Here is a 25,431-nt window from a genome sequence, read left to right on the forward strand (position 1 = left end):
TCTCAAGTTTTTTGTAAAACTAATGATGTTACACTGTTTCCAGATCTACCTCCAAAGCTGAAAGTGGGTGTTGGCAGCTCTTCAAAAAGTTCAAATCCTGTCAGGAAAAAAATTAAAATATGCTTATTAGGGATTGAATCCCAGTAATGGTAAGTCTTATTAACTCTGTACTCTGAAAACTATGTGTTTTCAAACTCTAAATGATGATTGAACTTCATGTTGGAATTTTCCAACTCACCCAAAATACACTGAAATGAACAAAGGTCTACAGTACCAAAAACAAATTGCAGAAAGAGGTTTTTCCTCTATCAGTATACAAGGAAGAGCTACAATGTGTGCTGTTCTTATGATGTACCACACCATGAACTTACAGAAGAGTAAAAAGTTCTTCAGATGAATGGTATGCATGGTTACCCAGCATTGTGAAAGTACAGATTAAAGTGGTTAACAGTAAAATCTTTTCTTTTCTTTTTTTTTTGGTCTGTCGTGGGGCTTGAACTCTGGGCCTGGGTGCTGTCCCTCAGCTCTTCAGCTCAAGGGGAGCACTCTACCACTTGAGCCACAGCACCACTTCCTGTTTTCTGGTAGTTAAGTGGAGATTATAGAGTCTCACAGACTTTCCTGCCTGGGCTGGCTTTGAACTGCGATTCTCAGATCTCAGTCTCCTAAGTAGCTAGGATGACAGGCGTGAGCCACTGGTGCCCAGTTCAACAGTAAAATCTTAGGGTTATATAACACTGTTTTAGAAAAAAATGCATAACAATGATCTAGATACAAACTCAACTACCAAATATCTTGGGAAAAAAAGAAGTAACTTTCAAAGCAGTATAGTGTGGTTTTCGTGCCAGTCCTGGGGCTTGGGTGCTGTCCTTGTCCTTGGGCTTGTTTGTTCAAGGTAATAATACTTTATCACTTGAGCCACAGCTCCAGTTGCAGCTTTTTTTTTGGGGGGGGGGGTGTGCTTATTTGGAATCTCACAGACTTTCCTGCCTGAGCTGGTTTCAAACCCCAATCCTCAAAATTGGGTCTCCTGCATAGCTAGGATTACAGGCGTGAGCCACCAGCGCCCGGCTCAATTGGACTTTTATACTTTGTTTCATCATACATTCTAATTCACATTATCAAACTTAACCAAATTTTAATAACTAAATGTTAAAATTCTTTTTAAGAACTGATAAGCCAGCCAAGCAATGGTGGCTCACACTTGTAATCCTAGCTTCTTAGGAGACTGAGATGTGAGAATCATGGTTCAAAGCCAGCCTGGGCATGGAAGTCCATGAAAACAAACCACTTCTGGTCTTTTCTGAGTAGTTTATTGGAGATAAGTCTCACAAACTTTCTGCCTGAGCTGGCTTCAAACTATGATCCTCAGATCTCAGCCTTCTGAGTAGTGTGAGCCACCAGCACTCGGCTCCATGAAACTCTTCAGTTACCCACCAGAAAACTAGAAGTGGAGCCATGGCTCAAAGTGGTAGAGTACTAGCCTTGACCCAAAGAGCTCAGGAACAACACTCAGGCCAAAAAAAAAAAAAAAGAGAATCCTGTAATACTAACACTCAGGAGGCCTCTGAGCAGGACTGTTAGTTTGAGGCCAGTCTAGGTTACATAATATCAAAGGAAAACTTTTCCAAAGTAGAAGTCTTTAAATAGCATGCTATAGTATTTTTAATATGAGATATATTTTATATGACATATTGGGTACTATATACATATATATAACCATACATACATACTTTTTTTTTTTTGGTCCAGTCGTGGGGCCTGAACTCTGGGCCTGGGCACTGTCCCTCAGCTCTTCAGGGGAAGGCTAGCGCTCTACCACTTGAGCCACAGCGCTACTTCCAGCTTTTTTCTTTTTGCTTATGTGGTGCAGAGGAATCAAACCCAGGGCCTCATGCATGAAAGACAAGCGCTCTACCACTGAGCCACTTCCTAGCCCCACACATACTTTTTTTTGAGAAAGGGTCTCACTAGGTAGGTCACACTAGCCTTGAAACTCACATGTACTTCCCTGCCACAGCCCCGTGACTGCTGCAACAACAAACTTGTACAAACTTGTGCCACCACACTCAGTCTAAATGGCATGACGTATTTTCACTCACAGCTGGTGCTCCATCCCTTGAGCCACACCTCCAGTCTAAAAATATTTACAGTTTTTTTTTGCCAGGGCTTGAACTCAGGACCTCAAATTCTGACTCATCTTCTTTGCTCATGGCTAGTGCTCTACCATTTGAGTCACACCTGCAGTCCAGCGTGATATATTTTAATGTGGGAAAATGCAGCTCTGCTATGTGTTGAGTACATGAGGTACAGACTCATATTTGGTTTGCAAAATATTACATATGCTTAAAGTAAAAATGTTTTCTAGAACAATGACATTTGTTGAAATTGTTTTAAGGAAGGAACAATAAGAGATGAAAGTGAATGTGCTAGACATTGCATGTATGGAAATGTCACAATTAAACCCCTCGTACATGGGGCTGGGAAGGTGGCTCAGTGGTAGAGTGCTCGCTTGTATCCCTGGGTTCGATTCCTCGTCACCACATAAGCAGAAAAAGCCAGAAGTGTCATTCCGGCTCGAGTGGTAGAGCACTAGCCTTGAGCTGAAGAGCTGAGGGACAGGGCCCAGGCCCAGAGTTCAGGCCCCATGACCGGCAAAAAGACACGTACACACACACACACACACACACAAAACAACTTGTACAATTAATATATATCCTTTTAATTAAAATTTCCAAGGAAAAATAGAGCCGTATTAATTTTTCAGGGCCTTCTTTAACTCCCCAAACCTAGCCCTACAGAAATTATAGTATGTTTCAGAATATAACACAAGAAAATCTGAACTGGAAGGTATACTGAAGTGATGAGTATCAGGGTGTCTTTTGCAGTACAATAGTTTTAATTCAGGGCTGGGAAGGTGGCTCTGTGGTAGGGCACTTGCCTTGCATGCATGAGGCCCTGGGTTCGATTCCTCAGCAGCACATAAGCAGAGAAAAAAAAAAAGCCAGACGTGGCGCTGTGGCTCAAGTGGTAGAGAGCTAGCCTTGAGCTGAAGAGCTGAGGGATAGCGCCCAGGCCCAGAGTTCAGGCCCCACGACTGGACCCAAAAAATTTAGTTTTAATTCAGTAGTTATAATAGAATCAAGTCCCTCAACATCAGATTCAAATACCCTAATATGTGACAACTGATCCACATTAGTTTCACTGAAGGAACTAACAACACAATATGTTTACACTGCATGGACAGGGCTATCCAAAGATCAAAAGGAATACAAGGTACCTTTCTTCTTTGAGTATTGGGTTTTGAACTCAAAGCTTTGTGTTTGCTAGGCAGGCACTATACCACCTAAGCCATGCCTCTCCAGTAAAGATTCATTTCTATAGTTCTATAAATATTTACATTTCAACTAAGTCAATTAAGGAAAAGCAGAAACCCTTAAAGGACCAGTGAGAGAAGCCTCACTCCAGGCCAACATCTAAGTAGCTGGTAATGAAGCCCTTGGGCCCTGCCTACAAGGTACTCTGCTAACTGTCCTACAACTACAAACACCATTTTCTAGGAGACTTATGCTTGAAAAATGTCTCCAATGGTGTAATTATTCCTGAAGATTTCCTGCTATAACATTTTGCTTGTTTAAATCTCTAGTTCTAAAACAGCATATAGAGAGTTTACTCAATAGTTCTCAGACACAACATATTTTAACCACATTATACTAGGCTAAAGTCTGTTCCTCATTATCAAGGACAGACAAATATGTTTTTGTCTGCTAGTTCCAGGAGTAAAAGAGAACACCTGTATTTAAAAACCAAGAAAGAAATTTGCCCAACACAGTGTGGCTCTGAGCATTTATTAAAACTGCTAAGATCCAGGAAGAGGGAAAGATTATTGATATGGAGCCTCAACAGTTCTGAAGGAAACAAACTAAACAAACATGGAAGATAATAAAACTAATGGCATAAAACACAATAAATCACGTAAAATTCTTGTTTTCCAGGGAGAATGGTAATGAATTACAAGCTCACATTCCCAGCATCAAACACGTCATGTTCTACATTATAAAACCTTAGCAAGCCATTGAATGCACATAAAAGGAAATGTGTTTAAGTGTTCTTCCTGCCTAGTCCCTTAATACCAAGAAGAAAACAAAACTTGTGATAAAGTGTATGCACTATGGTCATAAATAAAAGTTAGTAGTAAACTACTCTCTTGAGGTAATTGATTTCCCATTAGCTTATGACAAGTGAGGTTCAAAATTTAATCAAATATTTAGTACCATATCATTTACTGTATCCTGAAAATTATTCCCATTGCTATTTTTAAAAAATGCTAACCTCTAGCCGGGCGCTGGTGGCTCACGCCCGTAATCCTAGCTACTCAGGAGGCTGAGATCTGAGGATCGAGGTTCAAAGCCAGCCCGGGCAGGAAAGACCGTGAGACTCCTATCTCCAATAAATCACCAGAAAACCGGAAGTGGCGCTGTAGCTCAAGTGGTAGAGCGCTCGCCTTGAGCTGAAGAGCTGAGGGACAGCGCCCAGGCCCAGAGCTCAAGACCCACGACCGACAAAAAAAAAAAAAAAAAAAAATGCTAACCTCAAAAGGAATACATAAAAGTTCTCAAAATATTTCCCCAGAAATGCCTGTGCACTGTATAAATAAACGGATAAAATATTTCTTAAAACAACTTGCCTGAGTACTACTGGCTCACACCTGTAATCCTAGCTACTCAAGAGGCTGAGATTTAAGAACTGTGATTCAAAGCCAGTCCTATCACCAATGAAAAGTCGCAAGTGGAAATGTGGCTCAAGGGGTAAGAGCACCAACGTTAAGCAAAAAAGCTGAGACTACCCTGGACGAGTTCAAGCCCCAGTACCAGCACAACAGGAGTGCACATGTGTGCACGTGCACGGGCACACACACACACACACACACACACGCACACACACGCGCACGCGCACGCACACACCTCGACAAGAAACAGTCTGCAATAGAATTCAAAGTGGGGGCTGGGAAGGTGGCTCAGTGGTAGAATGCTTGCTTTGCATGCATGAGGCCTTGGGTTCGATTCCTCAGCACCACATAAGCAGAAAAAGCCAGAAGTGATGCTATGGCTGGAGTGGTAGAGTACTAGCCTTGAGCTGAAGAGGTGAGGGACAGTGCCCAGGCCTAGACAGAGTTCAGGCACCATGACTGGCCAAAAAAAAAAAAAAAAAAAAGGAACTCAAAGTGGTCTATGTATAGATTATAGATTTACATTCTTTATAAGATCCCAACTAGTAGATCTAGCAATAGTTTCATTTGCCATGTCATCAAAACTGTGAAAAAAAAAAGAAAATATTTCCTCAAGAATTAGTAAATTGCAGGGAGCTGCTGGCTCATGCCTCACAGCTTCTCAGGAAGCTGTGATCTAGAATTGTGGTTCAAAAGGTCCAAAGTCCTGAGTTCAAGCCTCAGTACCAGCATCAAAATATATTTTTTTTTAAAAGCATTAGTACAAAGAATTTCTACCAATTCCCCACATTTTGTTTCTATTCAATCTTAGAAATAATTATACCAGATACACTAATGACATAACAAACTCAACCAGGCGCTGGTGGCTCTCGCCTGTAATCCTAGCTACTCAGGAGGCTGAGATCTGAGGATCAAGGTTCAAAGCCAGCCCAGGCAGGAAAGTCCATGAGACTCTTATCTCCAGTAAACCACTCAGAAACCACAAGTGGTGCTGTGGTTCAAGTCACAGAGTGCTCACCTTGAGCTGAAGAGCTGAGGGAGAGTACCCAGGCCCAGAGTTCAAGCCGCATGACAGACAGACAGACAGACAGACAGACAGACAGAAAGAAAAAAAGAAAGAAAGAAAGAGAAAGAAAGAGAGAAAAAAGAGAGAAAGAAAGAGAAAAAGAAAGAGAAAAAAGAGGGCTGGGAAGGTGGCTCAGTGGTAGAGTGCTTGCCTTGCATGCATGAAGCCCTGGGTTCGATTCCTCAGCACCACATAAGCAAAAAGAAAAAAGCCGGAAGTGGCGCTGTGGCTCAAGTGATAGAGCACTAGCCTTGAGCTGAAGAGCTGAGGGACAGTGCCCAGGCCCAGAGTTCAGGCCCCACGACCAGACCCAAAAAAAACAAAAAAAAAAAAAAAAAGAAAGAGAAAAAAGAAAGAGAGAAGAAAGAAAGAAAGAAAGAAAGAAAGAAAGAAAGAAAGAAAGAAAGAAAGAAAGAAAGAAAGAAAGAAAGAAAGGAAGGAAGGAAAGAAAAGAAGCAATAAACAAATTCTAACATCTTAATGACCACTAGAACAAGACATATGAATTATCTAGAAAATTAAAACTCTCATCACATCAAACTCCAGCATTGCAAAAGCAAAGAAAAAGCCATCTCATGTAAGATTTTTTTAATTCCATTTGCATTATTACAGATTTGCCAGAAAATCAATACAGTGAAGTCAAAAGCACAATACATATGCTTTTTGACTCTCTAAATAGATTGTACAGCTTAAATAAAATATTGTATTGCTTAAAGAACTTGATTTTATAGGCCCATAAATTTTAGTACTTAACTGCCAAAATTTCTGGAAAAAAAATGTTTAAAGGCCTCTGGATCTCAACCAAAGTTATTTCTCTGTGCTTTGCATATATAGTTAAAAGTTATTACCTAGATCATTAACGAAAGAAAAGCAGGCAATTCCCACAAATAGCAATATAAAACACAGGGGAAAACTCCTATTTAAAAGTAAGAAACTTAAGGTAAGTATATATTTAAACACCATGTAGCCACTTACCTTCGCAGAATTCATCCAGCAATTCTTCCTTGGTCCAATTACAAGAGGTTATTAGAAAGAAGCCTTTTACTTTCAACACCCCAGAGAGAGATTTCACATACTGCTTCCTCTTCTCAGCTGCACTGTCAGGATTAAGGCTTATGGCATCAAAAGTCCCTTTGTCAATACAAATATGAAATCCAGATAGCTTTGTGGAAAGATTCAAAAAGTCTTCTACCTATATTAAAAAAACCATATCTATGTTAGATCAATTAACACAATAGAACTTAAGTTACAAGGGATAAAAGGCTATATGGATAGTGACCTATAGCTGGTCACTGGTGGCTCATGCCTGAAATCCCAGCTACTCAGGAAGCTGAGCTCGGAGAACTTGAGGTACAAAGTGAGCCTGGGCAGGAAAGTCCTTGAGACACATATTTCCAATTATATCAAAAAGTAGGAAGAGGAGATGTGGTTCAAATGGTAGAGCACTAGCCTTGAGGGAAAAAGCTAAAGGACAGCGCCAAACACTGAGTTTAAGCCCCATTACAAGCACTTTATAAAGGGGCATGAGGACTACTGATTATGATGGCATTTTACATATAATAAACATATTTTCAACTTTATAGCTAACTTTTATGAGCTTCATTCCAAGATCATTAAAACCAAGATTAGTAAGAGGGGTTGACAAGTGTTTCCTGGACATTATAAATCTCAACATATTTGGAAACAAACCACTGCAAGGAATACTACCCAAAAATGCCAACACATTATGGCACAAGTGTTTCTCCCAAAAAGTAAAATATTTGACATATTTACCAACATGACAAAAATTATCTGGAACTCAGATCAATGAAATTAAGACTTTAAGCTCATATTCTTACTTATATAACCTAAAGAAACCATAGACCATCACAAAGCTTTTCTGTTTTGACTGGACACTTACAAAGCCACTAATGAACAGAATGAAGCTTAGAAAATCAAATGAATACTTACGTGTGATCACTCAGCCTGGTAAAAATCATGTACTTTAGAGGTTTCTATTCATATAACTTCATCCTATTTTCAGTAACCTGATACAATTTAAGTATGTCAAACAGTGTGCTGCCTCAGTTTGTTTATTTATTTATTTATTTATTGCCAATCCCGGGGCTTGAACTCAGGGTCTGGGCACTGTCCCTGAGCTTAGGGCTACATGCATGCTAAGCAAGCACTCTACCACTAAGCCACATTTCCAGTCCCTGCTTCAATTTTATAAAATATGTGCAAGTTACTTGATCTGTATCACTCATTCACAGCAAAAGAAAACTAAGGCATAAAAAATACTGCCAGTCACCAGTAGCTCACACCGTTAATCCTAGCTTCTCAGGAGACTGAGATCTCAGAATCACAGTTCAAAACCAGCTGGGCAGAAAAGTCTGTGACACTCTTATCTCCAACTAGTTACCAAAAAGCTAGAATTGGAACTATGGCTCAAGTGACATAGTGCTATCCATGAGCAAAAGAAGCTGAGGGACAGTGCCCAGGCCCTGAGTTCAAGCCCCAAGACAGGCAAAAAAGAAAAAAAAAAGACATCAGCATTTAATATACTTTCGAAAAAAATAAAACTTTATAACTTTCATTATAAATAAAATTATCTCCAGGTGCCAGTAGCTCATGCCTATATTCCTAGCTACTCATAAGGCTGAGATCCGAAGATCACAGTTTGAAGCCAGTTGGGGCAGGAAAGCCCACGAGACTATCTCCAACTAAGCACCAAAAAAAGCCAGAAATGGAGCTGTGGTGCAAGTGGGAGAGCACTAACCTTGAGCAAAAAAGCTCAGGAATAATGCCCAATCCCTGAGTTCAAATGCCAGGAACAGCACTAAGCAAATGAATGAGCAAATAAATAATTAAAAGTAATATATAGGGCTGGGAAGGTGGCTCAGTGGTAGAGCGCTTGCCTTGCATGCCTGAGGCCCTGGGTTCGATTCCTCAGCACCACATAAGCAAAAAGAAAAAAGCCGGAAGTGGCACTGTGGCTCAAATGGTAGAGTACTAGCCTTGAGCTGAAGAGCTGAGGGACAGTGCCCAGGCCCAGAGTTCAGGCCCCACTACGGGACCCCCAAAAAAATAAAATTAAATAAATAAATAAATAAATAAAAGTAATATATAGTTACCTTCAATTTAATGTTAGGTAACCCTTCTTTCTCTATAATACTTCTAGAAAGCTGAATTGCAGAAGGAGAGTAATCAATTCCAGTAATATTACAGAAACCAAGTTTTGCCTAGAAAGAGAAATAATTTTATATTTTAGTTTGAAAGTTTTAATATAATGTTTACATTAGTACAATATTCCATTACTACAAGTTTTTTTTTAATTTTGTCAAGGATCAAATGACATAATATCCAGTTATGTACAATGTTTAAATTTTATTAAAAATATTAAATAAGAGCCAAAAGTTTAACTTTATATGACAATTCAATTGCTTCCATAATATTTGATTTCTTTTTCAAAAGGAAATTCACTTTCCCAAAGATTATAATATGTATGAAGCAGCCCTAAGGCAAAAACTGAATGCTAATTTCTGATGCTAATATACCTCAATTCACACATAAATTTAACATAAATTTTATCTAATTAAGATATACAAATAAATGGAATGCATTAAATGCATATGCGCTAAGTGCTTAATTTTAAACTTTTCCTTCAGTTGTAATTATATCTCATACATCCCATAGGTTTGGCCACACTGTGAGGTTCTAAGATCCTCAGGGAGTTTCAACCCTAAGTAATGGAATCCTAAGTTAAACTTTAGGAACATAAATACAAGTTATTTTCCCCAAAGGGCACTTGCTGATTTCAGTCTGTTTTTTTGTTGTTTTTTGTTTTTTTTGTTTTTTTTGTTTTTTTTTTTTTTTTTGTCGGTTGTGGGGCTTGAACTCTGGGCCTGGGCGCTATCCCTCAACTCTTCAGCTCAAGGCAAGCACTCTACCACTTGAGCTACAGTGCCACTTGCGGTTTTTTCTAATGGTTTATTGGAGATAGGAGTCTCATGGTCTTTCCTGCCCGGGCTAGCTTTGAATCGAGATCCTCAGATCTCAGCCTCCTGAGTAGCTAGGATTACAGGTGTGAGCCACCAGCGCCCAGCTTCAGTCTGGTTTTTGAGAGAAGGTCTGACTATCCAGCCCAGGCTGGCCTCGAACTCACAATCTTCAGCCTTAGAAGACCTCAGCCTACTGAACGGTAGAATTATAAGTATGCACTACCATGCCTAGCTTCATTTTTATTTTTATCTAGAGGCTAATATTCTCCTTTTCTAACACAAATTTCCTATCCTTTTAGCTCTCCATGTCTTCTACTCTGAGATTTGGTTTTTTTTTTTGTCAGTCATGGGGCTTGAACTCTGGGTCTGGGCACTGTCCCTGAGCTCTTCACCTCAAGAATAGCACTCACTCAGGGTTGAGAAGGTGGCTCAGTGGTAGAGCGCTTGCCTTGCATGCATGAGGCCCTGGGTTCGATTCCTCAGCACCACATAAGCAGAAAAAAAAAAGCCGGAAGTGGCACTGTGGCTCAAGTGGTAGAGTGCTAGCCTTGAGCTGAAGAGCTGAGGGACAGCGCCCAGGCCCAGAGTTCTGGCCCTATGACTGGACCCAAAAAAATAAAAAAATAAATAAAAATAAAAATAAAAAAACCCTACATCCTTATATACTATTCACAGACAAAAAAGGTTATAAACAACAACAACAACAAAAAGAATAGCACTCACTCTACACTTAAGTCACAGAGCCATTTCCAGTTTTCTGGTGGTTTATTGGAGATAAGAGTCTCATAGACTTTCTCATAGACTTTCCTGCCCAGGCTAGCTCTGAACTGTGATAGTCAGATCTCAGCCACCTGAGCAGTTAGGATTACAGGTACCCTGTGAGATTTTCTTTTTTAAAGACAGTACTTGGGTTTGAACTAAGAGCTTCATGCTGTGTTTGGCTAGTGAGCACTCTATCATTTAAAGCTTTGCCTCCATTCTTGTTTCTCACTGGTTATTATTAAGATAGGGTCTAACTTCTCATTTGTACTTCCCATCCTTATTAGGATCACAGGTACTCACTACCATTTACAGCTTCTCTTAGTAGAGATGCAGTTGCACAGACTTTCATGTCCAGGTTGGTCTGGAACCAAAAACCTCCCTACCTTAGCCTCAAATTATATTCAAAGTTTTTTCTATTCAATCTCTGGCCAAACATGAAAACTAGGTATTCAAGAGGAGGGAAAAAAATGATCAAAAACCAAGAGAAGAAACTGACATTAGAAACAGATCCCCAAAAAGAATGATTAGAAACAGATTTAAAACAACTGAAATTATGACCAATTGCAGGAATCTGGCTCAGTTGTAAACTTTAACAATGAAGCAAACAATAATAGAACTGGAAAATGCAATAATAAAATTTAAAAGGTTGGCTGGGCACTGCTGGCTCATGCCTTATAATCCAGCTACTCGGAAGCTGAAATTTGAGAATTGAGGTTCAAAACTAGCTAGGCAGAAAAGTCCATGAGATTCTTTTTTTTTTTTTTTTTTTTAATTTTGTCAGTCATGGGGCATGAACTCTGGGCCTGGGCACTGTCCCTCAGCTCTTCAGCTCAAGGTTAGCGCTTGACCATCTGAGCCACAACGCCACTTCTGGCTTTTTTTGCTTATGTAGTACTAAGGAATCAAACCCAGGGTCTTGTGCATGCAAGGTAAGCACTCTACCACTGAGCCACCTTCCCAGCCCAAGTCCATGAGATTCTTATCTCCAATTAGCCAGTAAGAAGCTAGAAGTGGAGATGTGGCTCAAGTGGCAGAGCACCAGCCTTGAACAAAAAAGCCAAGCAAGATGGGCACTGGTGGTTCATGCCTGTAATCCTACCTACTCAGGAGGCTGTGATCTGAGGATCTGTACAGTTCCAAGCCAGCCCAGGCAGTAAAGACCTCTGACCTCCAATTAACCAACAGAAAACTAGAAGTAGAGCTGTGGCTCAAAGTGGTAGAGCACTAGCCTTGAGCAAAAGAGCTCAATGGAAAGTGCCGAGGCCCTGAGTTCAATCCCTATAACCAACCACCACAAAAACAACAAAAAAGTCAAGCCAGAATATGATAGTATGAGAGTGTGAATTCAAACACAAGTATTATCACACAAATAACCAATTAATTAAAAACTCAAGGCAAAGCTAGATAAATTAGACAAAACTATTTTTTTTAATAAAAGTCAGAGGCCAAGTATGGTGCTATATATCTGATATTCTAGAACCTGGGGCAGCAGAGGCCAGAGGATTTTGAATTTGAGGTCACTTTGGGGGGAAAAGATGAGACTGCCTCAAAAACAAACAAGAACCAAAAAAAAAATAAAAAGTAAAAGTCAGGTGCTGGTAGCTCAGGATTGGAATACTATCTACTCAGGAAGTTGACACTTGAAGGATCAAAATTTAAAGCTAGCCTGGAGAGAAAAGGCTATAAGACTCCAATTAACCAGCAAAATGCCAGGCTGGGGACATGGCTTAAGTTCTAGAAGCCAACTATAAGCAAGAAAACCAAATAACATTAAGGTCCGAAGTTCAAACCCCAACACACACACACACACACACACACACACACACACACACACACACACACACACACACACACACACACACACACACACACACACACACACACACACACACACACACACACACACACACACACACACACACACACACACACACACACACACACACACACACACACACACCACACCAAGTTAATATAACGAAAATGTACTAAATATAAGCAAAGATTGAGGATTATTTACATAACAGAAAGGGAGACAGCCAAACACTACGTTATATATGAAAATGAACACTACCACCAAGTTTGTCTAGCCCCCAAAAAAGTGAACTTAAAAATCTCTAAATCAAGAAGCAGCAAACTGTTCCCATAAAGAAACAATGAATACTTAAGATTTTGCCAGCCATATGGTCTGTATTACAACTACTTAGCTCCACCATAGCAGCACTTAAGCAACCATAGACATTATGTAAACGACCGGACATGGCTATGTTCCATAAATATTTACTGGAGTCCAGATTTGAGTCATATATCATAGTTTGCTGAACTACATTCTAGTTCTAACTTCCTACTTACAATCTAAGAGTCAGAAAACATATTAAAACATTAAATTATACTATAAAAGTGAATCTAGAAAGTCACCAATGTAGGAGCTGGGAAGGTGGCTCAGTGGTAGAGTGCTTGCCTTGCACTCATAAGGTCCTGGATTTGATTCCTCAGCAGAAAAAGCCGGAAATGGAGCTGTGGTTCAAGTGGTAGAATGGGAGCCTTGAGCTGAAGAGCTGAGCAACAGTGCCCAGGCTGAGTTCAAGCTCCATGACCAACCAAAAAAGATTTTTTTAATAATAAATAGCATGAATCTTAAAACATTTTCAAAACATAGAAGTCTATGTAACAACACCAGCATAACCTGACACCAAAATCTGACAAGTACAAGAAAGAAAAACTCACAGCTAAACTGAATCTAGTAGATCTGTTTCAAGAATACACTCAATACCAGGCACCAGTGGCTTACTCCTGTAAGCCTAGCTACTCGAAAGGCTGCGAGATGGAAGTTCCAGGCCAGCCCAGGCAGAAAAGTCCACAAGACTCCATCTTCAAAATAACCAGAAAATAGCTGGACTGGAGGTGTGACTCAGGTGGCATGCTGACAGTTGAGTAATCGAAAGGCACTCTGAGGCAGAGTTCAACCCCAGAACAACTGCTCTTCCCCCACCCCACCCCGCATCCCACCAACCCCACAGTCCCCCCCCACCCCACCCCCAAAAAAGTGAAATAAAGTGTTCTCTGAAAAAAGGGAAAACAGACAAGGATGCCTTCTATCATCACTTTTTTTTTTTTTTTTTGCCAGTCTGGGCCTGGGCGCTGTCCCAGCACTTTACCATTTGAGCCACAGGGCCACTTCCAGCTTTTTCTACTTATGTGGTGCTGAGGAATCAAACCCAAGACCTTATGCTGAGGAATCAAACCCAAGACAAGCACTACCACTGAGCCACCTTCCCAGCTCCCATCACCTCTTTTTGACATTACACTGACAGTCCCAGTCAGGGTAATAAGGACAAAAGAGTAAAAAAGTTATAATATGGGAAGGGATAGAAAGAGGAAACAAAGGAGGAGGCAACAATGCTTGTTAAGAAATGTACTCATTGGAGCTTGAAAGGTGGCTCAGTGGTAGAGCGCTTGCCTTGCATGCATGAGGCCCTAGGTTCGATTCCTCAGCACCACATAAGCAGAAAAAAAAAAATGTACTCATTATCTTGCCCATGTAATTGTAACTCCTCTGTATGGTATTTTCATAATAAAAACTTTAAAAAAGTTATAAAAGATTGAAAAAGAATTAAAACTACCATCAACCATAGAACACACAACACAGATGCACAAAGCTAAAAGAATCCGTAAACTTTTAGTCTCAAAAGATGAACTATTAGCTTCTACAAATAAGCTACGAAAGCTCAAAAGAAGACTGAAGGTAGAGCTGAATGGTAAAGTGCTTGCTTGGGATGTTTTAAGACCCTGAGTTCTAATCCCAACACCATAAAAAAATAAAACCCAGAAGAATCTTCACAGCTACCTTTAATTCTCAACTCTGTCCATGCCCCACACATGCTTTAGCTTCCAGTTTGCCTAATTGTTTACAGATCCAGGACAGCATATGGTGCTTCTGTCTGCACATATTTAGACAGTTTCCATTACCTGAGACACTCCCTCTTTATACCCCACCCACACTTACCACACACTTATCCACCCAACATGGATATTAACTCCTCAAAGTCCCTTCCCTCCCTCTTTTTCACATCTGATCCTTCCATCAGGCACCAGTAACTCACACCTGTAATCCTAGCTACATACAACACTGCGATTTAAGGATCATGGTTTGATACCAGCCAATGCAGACAAATCTAAGACTCTTATATCCAATTCACCAGAAAAAAGCTGGCAGTGGACTGGGAATGTGGCTTAGGGGTAGGTTCAATTACTCAGTACCACATACACAGAAAGGCCAGAAGTGGTGCTGTGGCTCAAAGTGGTAGAGTGCTAGCCTTGAGCAAAACCAGCTCAGGAACAGTGCCCAGTCCCTGAGTTCAAGCCCCAGGACTGGCAAAAAAAAAAGCTGAAGTAAAGGCATGGCTCAAGTGGTAGAGCACCAGCTGTGTACCAAACCCTAGTACGAGCACATATACACATATGCATATGTATCTCTCTCACACACTCACACACACACACACACACACACACACACACACACACACACACTTACTCTGTATATCCATTATATTCATCAAGCTGCAGTGAAACTGTCTACATGTCAACCCATCTTCCATTACACTGTGAATAATTCAAGCGATACCTAAACTTTCATGTTTCCAGTGACCAGCACAAGACTTATTTAGCATATGATAGTCACTCAATACATTTCACTCTTATGTGTATGTTAGTCAAACCATCTAGGATGAAACTTATATTGTATATTTCATCTAGAATGAGTCTATATTATATATCTCCATAGAAATGAGCACACTAAAGGACAGATCTATGGACAAAATATCTTTTTTCTTTTTTTCTTTTTTTTTGTTGGTTGTGGGGCTTGAACTCTGGGTATGGGCGCTGTCCTTGAGCTCTTCAGTTCAAGACAAGCACTCTACCACTTGAGCCTCAGAGCTACTTCTGGTTTTCTGGGGATTAATTGAAGATAAAGAGTCCCATGGAGGGGCTGGCAAGGTGGCTCAGTGGAAGAGCGCTTGCCTTGCAATGCATGAGGCCCTGGGTTTGATTCCTCAGTACCACATAAGAAAAAAGAAAAAAGCCGGAAGTGGAGCTGTGGCTCAAGTGGTAGAGCACTAGCCTTGAGCTGAAGAGCTGAGGGACAGCGCCCAGGCCCAGAGTTCAGGCCCCACAACTGGACCCCAAAAAAAAAAAAAAAATCCCATGGAGCTGGGCACTTTGGCTCATGCCTGTAATCCTAGCTACTCAGAAGGCTGAGATCTGAGGATCATGGTTCAAAGCCAGTCTGGGCAAGTCAGGTTCAAAGCCAGTCTGGGCAAGAAAGTCCGTGAAACTCTTATCGCCAATAAAACACCAGAAAACCAGCAGTGGCACTGTAGCTCAAGTGGTAGAGCACTAGCCTTTAACTGAAGAGCTGAGGGACAGCGCTCAGCCCCAGAGTTCAAGCCCCATGACCCACAAAAAAAAAAAAAAAAAAAAAAGAGTCTCATGGACTTTCCTGCCCAGGGTGGCTTTGAACTGCTATCCTCAGATCTGTTTCCTGAGTAGCTTGGATTACAGACGTGAGCCACCAGTGCCCAGGCAAAATGCTCTTTTCATACTATATATTCACCTGAGATAAGGTACATGAGCCCCACTTACAACTGTTTACATACATTATATATATAATACATTTATATATACATATATATGTGCGCACACGTACGCATACATACATATACACACACACACACACACACACACACACATATATACATGTCTAGAGTTTTCAGATAGAAGAAACCAATAAAAATTACACACACACACATCCCATACACATTTCTAGAGTTTTCAGATAGAAGAAACCAATAGAAATTACTAGCCAGAACCCTTGGGAAAAAGTGAAGCCCAGAAAAAAAATAAATAAGTGGCTTACTCAAGGTTAAGACCAAAGCCAGAAAAAACAATAAGACTCAGATTCCCTTGGCTTCTCATTTAGAGTTTGAACCATAATCTCCAAAGATGTAATCCGAACACAATACTCTTGAATGCTGAAACTCAAAAAGATCAAAATCTCTAAAGAATAAAATCTTGAGAGAACAAAATCTCAAAAAGTAATTTTTAGAAATAATTTAGCTGGGCGCCAGTGACTCACACCTGTAATCCTAGCTACTCACTCAGGAGGCTGAGATCTGAGGATTGTGTATTCCTGCCAACCCGGGCAGGAATAGTCTGTGAGGACTCTTATCTCCAATAAACCACTAGAAAACCAAAAGTGGCGCTGTGGCTCAAGCGGTAGAGCGCTCATCTTAAGCTGAAGAGCTGAGGGACAGTGCCCAGGCCCAGAGTTCAAGCCCCAGGACCAAAAAAAAAAAAACAATTATGAGCAGAGTACTCAGCCTTTGTGCAAGGGAACAATTTCACATATTTCTTCCATGGCCATATAAGGAATACATACATAAAGGAATATTCTGGGGCTGGAAAGGTGGTTTAGTGGTAGAGTACCTGCCTAGCATGCATGAGGCCCTGGGTTAGATCCGTCAGCACCATATAAACAGAAAAAGCCGGAAGTGGCACTGTGGCTCAAGTGGTACAATGCTAGCCTTGAGCTTTTTTTTGTTTTGTTTTGTTTTCTTTTTTGGTCCGGTCGTGGGGCCTGAACTCTGGGCCTGGGCGCTGTCCCTCAGCTCTTCAGCTCAAGGCTCACGCTCTACCACTTAAGCCACAGCGCCACTTCCGGCTTTTTTCTCTTTGCTTATGTGGTGCTGAGGAATTGAACCCTGGGCCTCAGGCATTCAAGGCAAGTGCTCTACCACTGAGCCACCTTCCCAGCCCTAGCCTTGAGCTTTTAAAGAGCTCAAGAGCTCAAGGGATGGCACCCAGGCCAGAGTTTTAAGCCCCAAGACCAACAACAATTTCTGTATATATGAAACTTGTGTTAGTCTATCTTCCAGAAACAAAACCAAGGAGATATATATAGAGATAGATATAAAAGACTAGTTGAGGAAATTGGGTCACATATCCATGGTAACTAAGAAGCTGGACAACAAGTTGTCTACACACTGGAGACCTCAGTATGCTAGTATACTAGCTCAGACCAAACCCACAGACCTCAGAACCAGTGAACTATTAGCATGATTCTCAATCCAAGGCTGAAAGTCTGAGGACCTATGGGCCAGAAGTGTAAGACTGGAGTCCAACTACCAGAATTCAGATGTCTACTCAGAAGAAAACTGCCTTAGACCAAGCATAGTGGCGTACACCTATGATTCCAGCACTTGGGAAAAGGACAAGAGGATTGAGTTTAAAGCCAACCGGGGCCATATACTAAGTTCCAGGCCAGCCTAGGCCACACAGCAAGACCCTATCTATGAAAGTAATGGAGGATGGGGCTGGGAAGGTGGGTGGCTCAGTGGTAGAGTGCTTGTCTTGCATGCCTGAGGCCCTGGGTTCGATTCCTCAGCACCACATAAGCAAAAACAAAAAATGGCGCTGTGGCTCAAGTGGTAGAGTGCTAGCCTTGAGCTGAAGAGCTGAGGGACAGCGCCCAGGCCCAGAGTTCAGGCCCCACGACTGGACCCAAAAAAAAAAGAAAGTAATGGAGGAAAGGGAAGGGGAAAGGGAAGAGGGGAAAGAAAGAAAGCTCTGACCCAGACTTCAGAAAGAGATCAATTTCCCTTTGCAATTTGTTTTCTGTAAGCTCCCATCCTGCTAAATGGTGCCCGCCCATACTGAGGTGGATTTTTTTCCCACCTATTCTAGACTCGACATTAATCTCCTCTGGAAACAACCTCACAGACACTCAAAGTAATGCTAAATCACCAGTCTGTCTTCATTCCACTGAACATGATGCAACTACAACAGAAAACATACATACTAATCCCCAGAATTTAGTTTTCAACTCCATATATTTAGTTTTTTTTACCTACAAAAATTGCAGTTTTGCCGGGCGCTGGTGGCTCACACCTGTAATCCTAGCTACTCAGGAGGCTGAGATCTGAGGATCGCGGTTCAAAGCCAGCCCAGGCAGGAGAGACTGTGAGACTCCTATCTCCAATAAACCACCAGAAAACCGGAAGTGCACTGTAGCTCAAGTGGTAGAGTGCTCCCCTTGAGCTGAAGAGCTGAGGGACAGCGCCCAGGCCCAGAGTTCAAGCCCCACGACTGACAAAAAAAAAAAAATTGCAGTTTTCAGGATTTGGAGTTCAAAGATTTTTTTAAATTGAGTATTTGTTTTTAGGGATTTTACAACTAAGGATTTTTCACTTCTAGGATCTCAATAGTCAGGATTTTTACCCTTCAAGATTATGAATGGCAGCATGCATTCCTTACAATTCATTCAGCCTCACTTTTGTATCACGACTACTCAAAGTAAGTGATATAACTGCTTTACTACTTTAGAATTAGATGTTTAGTACCCTGCATTGCAAAACTTTTAAAACTTTCACTCTAAAACTTGGCTCAAACGTGTGAATACTAAAAGTACCAACAAGTTCAACCAGGAAAACACCATTTCCAGTTCCGATATCAAGTACTGAAGCATCCAATGGGATCTTGTGCTTCTGTATCCACCTTATTAGTCGATTTATACTCTCTTCCCCAAACCTGTCAGAAACAGAATTAGTTACAAATGACAGATATACAAATGACAGATATAGAGCAAAAGTTATAACTACATTCCACTTTAGCTGTTTATAACATATGCCCAATTAAGTCTTTCTTGAAAGTAATAGTATCTGTGACTGTTTAAGTTTTGCCTCTATTATCATTTAGGCAAAAGCACCTCCAAATATAGAACAAAACAGATAAGTGTGTTATTTGCCAATATTTCTGAATATCACCATTAACTTTTGAAAATTTCAGCATTAATTTTTGAAACGTTCATGTTGTCCTGAACATTAGTACATCCTGATGATTCAAAATTTTACTTCCATGCCAGGCGCTGGGGGCTCACACCTGCAATCCTAGCTACTCAGGAGGCTGAGAACTGAGGATCACATTTCAAAGCCAGCCAGGGCAGGAAAGTCCATGAGACTCTCATCTCCAATAAATCACCAGAAGTGGCACTGTGGCTCAAGTGGTAGAGCACTCTCCTTGAGCTGAAGAGCCCAGGCCCAAAGTTCAAGCCCTACGACCAGGGGAAAAAAAATGTTATTGCCTACTGAAAAATGGTAATAGAAAAAGGTAATTTTGGGGGCTGGGAAGGTAGCTCAGTGGTAGAGCGCTTGCCTTGCATGCATGAGGCCCTGGGTTCGATTCCTCAGCACCACATAAGCAGAAAAAGCCGTTAAGTGGCACTGTGGCTCAAATGGTAGAGTGCTAGCCTTGAGCTGAAGAGCTGAAGGACAGCACCCAGGCCCTGAGTTCAGGTCCCGTGACCAGCAAAAAGAAAAAAAAAAAAAGGTAATTTCCTAAAATTCTGATCAAATGAAATCTGGGTCATTAAAAAGCTGGGAACTGGTGGCTCATGATTATAATCCTAGCTACTCGGAGGCTTAGATCTGAGGATCAAGGGTTGAAGCCAGCCCAGACAGGAAAGCCCATGAGAATATTATCTCCAAGAAAGAGAGAAAGGGAAAGGGGGGGTGTGGAGAGGGAGGGAGAGAGAGACTTTAAATCTAATCTACCCAGTTAAGCTACACTCAGCACAGAGTTCCCAAGTCTTAGGTAGGCTTACTTTGGTATAAATGCAAATACTTCTTGCTCACATACTCTCCCTTTCCTCCCTCCCCACCTCATATATATGCATACATACATATCTCTAACTTACCAGATTTCTCCTGTATCTCCATATTCTTGGAACATTTGAAGTTCTTTCTCATAGACAGCATCCCAACTATGTAAAAAATGGAAAAGCAAAGCAAGATTCTAGAATTTAACTGAATCTAAGGGATGTTTCCAATACATTACAGAGCTATTTAAAACATTCTTAATGTTACCAATAAGTACATAAAGGTCAATCTCTTAATATCCTTAGGTTAAAAGAATAAAGAGTAAGTTTTTGCATGCAAAATACCTAGATTATATGATACATTAAAAAAAATGCTACATAGGGGCTGGGAAGATGGCTCAGTGGTAGAGCGCTTGCCTTGCATGCCTGAGGCTCTGGGTTCGATTCCTCAGCACCACATAAGCAAAAAGAAAAAAACTGGAAGTGGTGCTGTGGCTCAAGTGGTAGAGCGCTAGCCTTAAGCTGAAGAGCTGAGGGACAGTGCCCAGACCCAGAGTTCAGGCCCCATGACCAGACCTCCCCCCCAAAAAAGCTACATAAATGTTAGCTTTAAAAGAACACAAAAGAGACAACTGTCCAAGGATGTCTAAGTCCCAAAGCCCAGTTCAAAACCTGTTTGTAAACCAGGTGTCAGTGGCTTACATTGTAATCCTATCTATTCAGGAGTCTGAGATCTGAGAATCATGGTTCGAAGCCAGCCCAGGCAGGAAAAGTCCTTAACACTCATCTTCAATTATAACCATTAAAAAGCCAGAAGTGGAGCTAATGCTCAAATGGTAGTCTAGTAACCAAGACGAGCACAAAAAAAAAAAAAAAAAAAAAAACTTCAATGATCTCTAGACGTCAATTTCAATTTATACTATACTCCTAAAGCATTTCTGTTCTTAAAATATTACAAAGAGCCAGGTGCCAGTAGCTCACACCTGTAATCCTAGCTAGCTACTCAGGAAGCTGAGATCTGAGGATCACAGTTGGAAGCCAGCCCCTGGTAGGAAAGTCCATGAGACTCTTATCTTCAATAAACCACCAGAAAACCAGAAATGGAGTCATGCCTCAAAGTGATAGAGGGCTAGCCTTGAGTGAAAGAGCTCAGGGACAGAGCTCAGGCCCTGAGTTCAAGCCCCATGACCAAGGGGAAAAAAAATTACAAAGAAAAAGGAATGGAGATATTTAAGCTGTACATTGGTCTAATTAAAATGTGAGTTGAGAAGTGGTGCTGTAGCTCAAGTGGTAGAACGCTAGTCTTGAGATGAAGAGCTGAGGGACAGCACACAGGCCCAGAGTTCAAGCCCCATGACCGATTAAAAAAAAAAAAAGTGAGTTGAAGCCTCAGCACCAGCACAAAAATAGGTAAATAAATGAGTAACAAACTTGACTGTACAAGCACAAAGTAGTTTAGTCTTTATTGGATCTTATGTGAAGACAAAGTATTGCTCACAAGACCACCAAAGATAAAACTGACTTGAAGCATAAACTCTGATGGTACACAGCTATAATCCAGATACTCAGGGGCAGAAGGCAAAGAGGACAGCCAGCTAGTTGGAGTCAGCCTGGCAAAGTTAATGAGACAGTATCTCAAAAACCAACAGTAAAAGCCCTTACCTAGCACAAAGCCCTGTTCAATCCCCTTTACAGCTAACAAATAAACGAAAGTTCTAGGGGGTGAGGGGAATATCTCAAGTAAAAGGAGTGTTTGCCTAGCAAGCAAAAGGCCCCGGGGTCCAATCCCCAGTATCTGGGGGGAGGGAGGGATGAGGAGGTAAAAACAGACTTGAGTGCCAAACACAATGCTGTCTCTCTGTCTCCCCCAGTATTCTAGCCCTCTGCTTCAGTTTCCTCCTGATGATGTTAGTCTCCCCGCCGTCATCTGCTTTCCTAGTTCCTCTTTCTAGAACCCTCTTCCTATCACCCCTCCAAAACATCCTGGTCCTTCTCCCCACTCATGTATCCAAGTCTAATTTATTTCCGAGAGTAATGCATGTTTCGGGTCAGATCACTTTTTTTTCACTCCCATACGCCCCCATCGTCCGCCGCAGGTCGCCCCCAGGCCGCAGCTTTCCCAGTTCCCGGACCCCAAAGCTCTCCCTCGGCCTCCCACCGTAGCCCCGACTCGTATCCGCGAGCTCGGCCGCTCTCCCATTCCCCAGCCGGGTCAGGTTCAAGACTCACACGCAAGGCCTCCCACGAGCTTAGGAGCCCGGCCCTCCCCCCTCTCCCCGGGGAAGCCGGTTACCGGGTGGCTCCAGCGGTTCCTCCCGCGCACACCCCGCACTGACCCCGCAGCGGCCCCCGGCCTTCCTCCCGCCACGCCCCCAGTCTCGGGCCCAGGCCCGGGCCGCCCTCCCGGTGCGCTCCCCGGCGCTCCCCCGCGCCACACTCACTGCTCCCGGGTCCCCAGCGCCGATGGGACGAAGCCACCCTCGACGGGACTGTCCCGTCGGGACCTCGCGGCGGCCACAACGCCGCCGCCGTCCGCGTCCGCGCTCATCTCGCTCGGCGCTCTGAGGGACCGCGGGGGCCGCCATAGAGACGGGGCGGGGCTAGAGCGGACTGCAGGCCGGGCTCCTCTAGGCGTCGGGAGGCCCCTCTCCACTGCTCCAGGCTGAGATCGAGACCAGGCCGGCTGCGGGCTGGAACCCGCGGTGGGGATGTCCTCCGGTGCGGTGCGGGGTCGGCCTCCCGCCCCGCGCCAACGTCAAGGTCTCTGACTCCTCTCCGCACGATCCTGTTTGGGGACTGCGGTTGTTAAGTGACAGTCCACAGTATTGCATGTCGGAAAACAGATGGCCTAAGCCAAGGCCGCCGGCACACAACGCGGAGGTCCTCACCTGTCCGCTCTACCTGGCGGGCAGATCAGCTTAGATTGACAGCCCGTGGCAGGACCGACCTAGAAAAACGCATCTGAGCACTTCTGATTTGACATAGCACCACGGACGGAGGAGCCTATCTATGTTCAGGAAAATGAAACCCTGTCAACACACGTGTACACGCACACACAGCGTACCTTAGCCATAGAAATCAGTATGTTGTGACAGAAAGACTGACACAGTGACAGGATAGCTGGGTAGTGTCTGCAGCTGACATTTGCCCCTTGGTCTGACTTTGGTAGTTCTATAGCATGATGCAAGACATCTTAGGAGCCAAGAGTCTGAGGTACTTTTTTTTTTTGGGGGGGGGGGGTGGTGAGGGTGCCAGTCATGGGGCTTGAACTCAGGGCCTGAGTTTCTTTTGCTCAAGGCTAGTACCCTACCTTTTAAGCCAAAGCACCACTTCTGGCTTTTCCTTTTCTTTTTTCTTTTTCTTTTTTTCATTCTTTCTTTTTTTTTTTTTTTTGGCAGTCCTGGAGTTCAAACTCTGGACTTGGAGACTGTCTGAGCTCCTTTTTACTCAAGTCTAACACTCTATCACTTGAACCACAGTGCCACTTCTGGCTTTTTCTTTTTTTTTTTTTTTTTTTTTTTTAATTGTATTTTATTTTATTTGAGAACATACTGTACAGAGGGGCAACAATTACATGGGCAGGATAATGCATACATTTCTTACCAAGCATTGCAGCCTCCTCCTTTGTTTACCCTTCACTTCCCTTCCCCGCCTCCCCCCTCCCCCTCTGGCTTTTTCTGTGATGAATTGGAGGTAGGTCTCACTGACTTTTTTTCCTGGCTGGCTTCAAACACTATTCTTCAGATCTCAGCTTCTTGAGTAGCTAAGATTACAGGTATGATCCACCCACACCCAGCTTTAGGGTATTTTCTATAGTAGCAATGAAGTATTTGTGATCCAATGTCCTAGGCAAGGATCTTACATGTACCTAGTATGGCTGCCTTCCAATCAACAGCTGTTTCCTAGGCTTCATTTCTGTTGACTCCACACAGAAGCCCAATTACAAGTCTCTAGAGGACATCAGCACCAACAGTTGCCTTCCAGCTCACAGAAATCCTGATTAGAACCGAATGTACATCTCCTCCTATACATGGTGTTCCAAGACCGTCAGGAAACCACTGGTGATAGAATAAAGTAAAAGGCAGATGGAAATCCATGTGCATAGTGATTAAAGAACTCAAGAAAGAGCGTAAGTAACTTTATTACAGAGCAATAAAACTACCGGATACCACAGCCAATTAGTGCTGCCCTCGATGAATGGTTGTTTTGATCTTCTCTAGATGGTAGAGAAAGAAAGCTTGAATGTGACTGAGTGGGTCTTAAAAAACTTTTAGGTTCTAATTAAGAAGCACCCATGAAAGGTACGCCCATCTTTGCCTGGTGTTGTGCCAGCACTTAAGAGGTTTTTGCTGTGTGTGATGAAAGCTATAAACAGTTATTGGTATGGAGCCTTGGAAAAAACCATGGTTTATACAGAGTTCCTTGCCTGGCTCCAGGCATGATTACTCTGCTTAGTTCTGAAGGCTGTGGCCCACCACCTCAGATCACCCAGGGCAACAGATTCTTGGTAAGGAAAGGAGAAGCTCTTTGAAGCAAATTGCAGAGAAAAGCAGTGTATGCCCCAGAACACAGTTCCTCCTAACCAATTCATTTACAATGAGGCAGGAGGGAAACTTACTGCACTGGAGCTTGCCTGTCACCTTTGTTTTCCGATCCCTGTTGATTGGCATCATGTTGATCCACAACTGTTCTGAAAGTATAATTTCAAGAGTTCTCAAGCACTTCTCAACTGTCAAATTCCAGGGTCAAATACATGGTTTTCCTTTTCTTGACTTTGCAGTAGTTAGCATCACTGTTGGGCTGGGGGTTGTCCCTTGGCTTTTTCTTTTTCTTCTTTTTTTTTGGGGGGTCTGGTCGTGGGGCCTGAACTCTGGGCCTGGGCGCTGTCCCTCAGCTCTTCAGCTCAAGGCTAGCTCTCTACCACTTGAGCCACAGCGCCACTTCCGGCTTTTTCTTTTTGCTTATGTGGTGCTGAGGAATTGAACCCAGGGCCTCAGGCATGCAAGGCAAGTGCTCTACCACTGGGCCATCTTCCCAGCCCATCCCTTGGCTTTTTCACTCAAAGCTAATGCTCTACCACTTGAGCCACAGCTCCACTTCCAGCTTTTGGGTGGTTAATAGAAAATAATAGTCTCATGGACCTTACCACCTAATCTAGCTTTGAACCACAATCCTCAGATCTCAGTCTCCTAAGTGGCTAGGATTACAGTCATGAGCCATCAGTATCCAGCTTGTGGGTTCTAAA

The 25,431-nt window shown here is 42.5% G+C and overlaps 1 protein-coding gene across 1 annotated transcript; it reads right to left on the reverse strand.

The window, feature by feature from the left end:
* Positions 1-2: 2 nt before the first annotated feature.
* Positions 3-22,767, reverse strand: Eef1akmt2 (EEF1A lysine methyltransferase 2). Its single transcript, XM_069988260.1, has 6 exons — positions 22,628-22,767; positions 20,286-20,351; positions 19,006-19,120; positions 8,909-9,016; positions 6,771-6,987; positions 3-97 (listed from the first exon to the last, which is right to left on the reverse strand). The coding sequence occupies exons 1-6, from the start codon at positions 22,732-22,734 to the stop codon at positions 3-5; spliced, it is 708 nt and encodes a 235-aa protein (XP_069844361.1). The 5' UTR covers positions 22,735-22,767.
* Positions 22,768-25,431: the final 2,664 nt, after the last annotated feature.

The sequence above is a fragment of the Dipodomys merriami genome, unplaced genomic scaffold (genome assembly GCF_024711535.1).
Source record: "Dipodomys merriami isolate MVZ:Mamm:240054 unplaced genomic scaffold, mDipMer1.0.p SCAF_35, whole genome shotgun sequence".
NCBI lineage: Eukaryota > Metazoa > Chordata > Mammalia > Rodentia > Heteromyidae > Dipodomys > Dipodomys merriami.